Source organism: Hippocampus comes, unplaced genomic scaffold, assembly GCF_001891065.2.
Source record: "Hippocampus comes isolate QL1 unplaced genomic scaffold, H_comes_QL1_v1.1 scaffold313, whole genome shotgun sequence".
Lineage (NCBI taxonomy): Eukaryota > Metazoa > Chordata > Actinopteri > Syngnathiformes > Syngnathidae > Hippocampus > Hippocampus comes.
In genome coordinates, this window is record NW_017805037.1 from 342,551 (window position 1) to 348,139 (window position 5,589).

At 45.9% G+C, this 5,589-nt stretch overlaps 1 protein-coding gene across 3 annotated transcripts in view; it reads left to right on the forward strand.

Moving 5' to 3' along the window:
• The window catches only part of adarb1b (adenosine deaminase RNA specific B1b), a 27,203-nt gene that overhangs the window by 9,216 nt on the left and 12,398 nt on the right, over positions 1 to 5,589 (forward strand). For all 3 annotated transcript variants that reach the window (XM_019863918.1, XM_019863917.1, XM_019863919.1), the window contains exon 2: positions 4,216 to 4,290. In XM_019863918.1, the coding sequence (XP_019719477.1) occupies positions 4,216 to 4,290 (75 nt within the window). The remainder of the gene's footprint in view (positions 1 to 4,215; positions 4,291 to 5,589) is intronic.

Here is a 5,589-nt window from a genome sequence, read left to right on the forward strand (position 1 = left end):
CCCCCCCCTCCCCCGCCGAAATGCAATCTCCCGCAAAAGCCATCAAATAAAAATTCATATTGATACTCCGGCTCGGCTTTTCGCCACCTTTTCCCTTCTCTCACAATCAGCGGTCCACCATGATAAATGACCGACTGTCAGATATTAAAGTCTGGAACACGGAACAACACGTTCCCTCCTTTCTTCCCACGCGGCGTCACCCCTGCGGCTCTCGCCCATTCCTGCATTTTGCAGACTTCTGCGGCCGCTGCTGTGCCATCAGAGACGCCGTGCAGACTTCTTTGTATCGTGCGTAAACAGCAAATTTTCAAGTTAAGATTCATTGTTCCAAAAAGTGGCGTCGGTTTCCGCAGTCACCGCACAACAAGAAAGCTGTTGTCGGAAGTATTTGCCGTCAGACTGCTAAGAGACTATTTTCATTTCTGATGGGCAATTACAAGCCATCGTCCCCACCCGCAGTCATTTCACCAGCCATTAAAATGCCTCCTGTCATTGTCTTTTCAAAAATGATCTCAGCCTATTTGGATTATTCTGAGAATGAATCGATTTATCTTTCAAAAATGGAGTCATCGTTCAGAGCCATTGTTTACCTTGAAGTGGTCCAAAGCCTCTCGGCAGTAATTCCGCGCTGATTTCTGTCGTCTTTCATGAAAGCAGACTGCTTGTCTTGTTTGTTTACTCAAAATAAGACATTTGCAAACATCTGCTTTTGTTTGTTCAGTCCAAATAAGACATTTGCAAACATCTGCTTTTATTTGACCGAACTGGGAAGTGAATCAAAAAGATGGGCGAGTCACTCTTGTGTCTTATTGCTTAAATGTTTTGGGTTTTTTTTTTTTTGCTTTGTTTATCACCACACAGTGCTTGGTTAATGATCAGTAGTCGGGCAAAAAATGATTTTGTAATATGCGTGAATGCAAATTTAAATGGAATCGGCTTATGTAATTAATCGATTAAAAAAAATAGTGACAGCTCATATTATGTACGCAATAAATGGGAAGGGATCGATCACTTTTGCATTTGGCTTTTTTGTCGTTTTGGAAGAGAGCTCTTCGAATAATTATTTAGTCCTTTTGTAGTGTTAGCGCTTTCTTTTTTTTTTTTTTTTTTTTTTTTTTAATTACAAAATGTCGATTGACTTTGACAGCAATTGCCATGTCCGTCTGCGTCATCCACGAGCAGCTATTTTGAGCCGGCTTGAACCTTGCGACACGCCAAGGGCAGACCTTTTTGTCGTCTTGTGTTTCTCCAGAGATAATGATATTCTTTGACTGGGAATAGGATTTTCTCTCGTTCTCATTTTCTATCCCTTTGTTCACCTTCACCTCGCCAAGCCGCTCAACACCTCCCCCGCCGGTCGGCCCCGGTTGGCGTTCCCCGCCGTGGCGGCGGCGGCGGCGGTGCGGCTCCATCGCGCCTCCTCACCACAAGCCGGGGATGAGAGGCAAATCAAAAAGCCGAGCATTTCCCCACAGTCTCTCTGACTGTGCCAGATTAAATTAGAGTTTTTTCATCTACTTTCTCATCTTGCTCCCCGCCCCCCCCCAGCCCCCGCCTCCTGTGGCTCAAGTCAGAATTACCTGCAAGCAAGCCGTCTCACAACCCGGTGACGCAGTTCTCAAGAGTTCGTTTGTGGCGAGACGGCGCTCAGCGTGGATTCTCTTGGTCAGCTTTATGGAAAGATCCCCAAATAATCGAAAAGCTTTCTCATGTCGCTGCCTTTAACGGTCTTATTTTTTTTCATACAAAAGCTGTCCATTTTGGTTTGAGCTGAAAGTTATTTTTTTTGTCAGGGAGAGCAACAATATGCAGTGCTGCCTTTCAAGAGACCAGATGTCGTTTGACTGATCGTTACAAACGATTGCTACAGTGAGCGAGTACCCCACCTCCCGCCCAACCACAGCCGGGGATGGCCTCCAATATGATATCTTGAAACCCCCCCCCCAGCCCTCCCCTCAAAATCCCAAGAAGGCCTTAATTCAAATGAACAAGCCTATTGAAAAGGTCAACTTCCAAATATGCAACCCCCCCATCTTTTGGGGTCCTAATCAAAGTGCCATTCAAATAAAGGGCCACGTGTGGTTTTCAAACCCATTTCGGCACCATTCACTTCTCAAGACACCCACACAAACTCGTGTTAGGAATCTTTTGTGAGACTCTCCCCAATGACTGCATCTGATTTCCAAGACGGCGGTCTCATCTGAAAATCCAACCCGACAGGCGCATTTGCATTGCATGCTGATGACGCCGCATCCGCGCAGCAGCAGCAACGTGTGGAGGATGGATGGGAAAAAAAAACAAAGAACCATCATTTCAACTTGGTGTTTGGATGCTCTACTGCTAAATACAATCAACTTGATTTGGTTTTTTTTTTCAAGTTTAGTTCGGATTTTTTTTTCAATGTCAAACCATTTTTTTTCATGTCTTCAATTCTTTTTTCACAGTCGTCAGAAGCCGTTTCAGAGATCCCCGGAGCAGTAGAAAGTTTTGTCGTCGGCTAATAAGACACATTTAAGTAGTGTTGAAACGGGGCAGATGTCATTTATATACACAATATGAATAGTTTTGGGCCTAGCACAGACCCTTGAGGAACGCCACGAGTGATCATCAATTGCTTTGATTTAAATTGTTGAACTGCACATTCTGATAGCAATCACCCCCAAAACTTATCCATTTATAGAACCCACATCCAGCCTATTTTTGATGACTCCCTCCTCCAACACCACCTGATTGAAATGATCAGCTGATACGATTCGTATCAGACTTGGCCACCATCTGATGTGGACGGACGTTACGAAAGAACACAAAGTGACGTACCGCATCACATGTCCAGTTGCTGACGTTGACGAAGCCGCTTGCAGGTCAAAGCAACCCATTGGACGCACTCTGCGTGTTTGTGCTAACGGGCAAGTAAGCGCCTTGTCGAACAGCGAGTGTGCTACGTGGCTCGGAGCAGCCGAGGGGTGGGGCGCGGCTGACTCGCACTCAAATGAATCTTGCGAGTTCCGCTCGGCTGGGCCGTCCCCCCCAATCCACCCCCCTCACCCCACCTTTTCATTTTCAATTAGGCCTCGGAATATGAATCTTTAATCGGGTGATAATTGTGCTAGCATATTTACTGTCACCCACCATTAGGCCAGATTAATTAGCCCATTTGGTTGGGCTTAGGCAAGTGTCTGACTGAGGAATGGGGGCAGTGATGGAAGGCGAGCGCAGCGCGAGTGAAATCTGCACAATCTGCTCGGTATCGTAATGCCATCTTTCTCGCTCTTTTGTGCCGTTCGCCTCTCTGTCTTTTCATTTTTCTGCCGCCTTAACGTTACGTTAGTCGGCTGCATCAATTGGCACTCAGCACTATTTTTCTTTTTTCTTTTTTTTTCTTTTGTGTGACCTTTCAAGTTGTTCAGCTGGAAGTCAGAAACATTCTCCCACGGCGTCTTTTAAAGTTCTGTACTTTTAACGATGGCGTAGGGAGAGCGCACAGCAAACCATCAAACTCCACCTTTCTGCGCTATTTCAGTCCTTTGCTTTGACTTTAGGCCATTTTTTGGGGGTATGGCCTGACTCTTGTGGCCAAAGCCCCTGCTGGGTGATTTCCCTGAGGTGGTGGATATAATTTGTCGCTGTTGGGCCTCGGTCCAAATTTGGTCAGTCTTTTTATTTATTTATTTGTTTTATCTTTTTAATTGCTCGGTCCCCACTCTGTTATTTTTTTGAAAATTAGGCACTGATAAAAAGTGTTGAATATAACTGGAGCCTAAAGCTCTCTCGACCGCTTTGGAGAGGGGTCATGAAAGTCAGCTTCTTCCTTGCTCTGCGGGAGCCTCGTGTCTCCTCAAGATCGAAAGTCGCCGCTTGCTTCTGGTTTTGAGACAATTGCAAGCGACAACAAGTTAGGCGAGGGACATGTGTCTGCAATGCCGCAGTGACAAAGTAACATTTATTATTGTTACATTGGCACTGAATGCACCGGCAGCCAGCAGTACAATACAATACAATACAATACATGCTGATTTATATAGCGCTATTGCGCAGTGGGAAACAACGTCAAGTCAAAGTCCCAACGTTTTCTTAACGTGAATATATTTGCGTGAGGGCTCACCGCAACTCAACACGTCTGTCGCCACTCAATGCAAATCGCTACCCTCGAATCAGCGCGTGCGCTTTTGTACGTGGCACTCAAGCCGTCCGCTTGTCCTGTTCTCTGATTTGCAGGTGCCGCGGCGCTGAGGCAGCTCTCAGGTCAGGACAAACCCGTCACCATGGATATGGATGAGGAGGAGAATATGAGTGAGTCGGCCCAGCTTTTTCGGGTCACTTGTCTTCTCTGTTCCCGTTTTCTTCCCTTTTGGAAAAAAATCCTGCTTGCATGGCTTCCGCCGTTTGCCTTCATCTTGTACGGATGTGTAATCAGTACGACCTCAAGTAGTTAAACAATCCATTTGTGCTGCTTAGCTGCTAGCGAAACGGAATCGTCACTCTGCGACGCCCGCTAATTGGTTCGGAGGACTGCCGCTCAAACCGTTTTAGCGTCACTTGTCCTGACACGAACCGAGACATCCAGCAGTGCAGGCGCCCACATATTACCGACAACATAAAAGGGAAACGTTAATCAGTACATCTGAGAGGCTTCAGGTTATAAAACTACATTTCGACTTCTTAAAATTTCCTCCTCGGAAAATCTTCTTTTCCTGAGCTTTTTGAACTTTAATTAGACGTTTGAGCCCAAATTCGTAGTTGCGGCGTCCGAGAAAGTCCCAGAAAGGAACGTGTGATTGGACGTTTTTGCCCCCATTTGTCTTCATGAAGACTTTGAGCTCTACTGTAAATGCATTCTCAAGCAGGCTACACACGTACGGATTTTTTACGTCTCAGCTGATTTTTATTTTATTGTTTTTGACGGCTTCTTGCTCTAATCCTCATTGCCCAGTGGCAGAGTCAAACCAGTCAACCATCACCAAATCACTCCTCCAAACCGACTGTCTTGTAGTACCAAGATTGACCTGGCGGGGGTGCCACAGGTCACCCAGATGGTTGAAAAATACAAAGAAGAAAACGCGGACGGAGAAAAAGAAAGCAAAGAAGCGAGGCTAAGTGTTAGCTTAGTGTCAGATCGTGGCTGCTGATGACACAAACGCCGGCGTGAATGTGTGGAACTGCATGTCTGTGTCGGCCATCATTTATTTCGTGCACGCAATCATGGTTGAGGCTCTCCGGCTTTGATCTTTCGTTCTCCCCACCCGCCCCTCGTGCATTCCCGGCCGGCCACGTTATCCAACCGAAAGCTGTTATTTTGATTTGAGTTCTGGTGAAAGTGGAGCCGCTTTTACATGCTTTGCGAAGCCATGTCACGCAATCCGTTTCTTTCTATTTGCATGCGAGTGATTGTGCTTGCCAGTCTTCAGCTCTATCTGTTGTGTGCGTGGGTGGGTGTTGATCAATGTGGTTTTAACATGTTAAGTGCCGGTTTTAGTTTGAGCAACCACATCGGGTATTTATTTTTTTTTTTATGTGTATTTATTTTCTGTAATTATTGCTCCTTTCTTTCACATGAATCAAGCGTGTCTATATTTCCGGTGATGAAGCGGG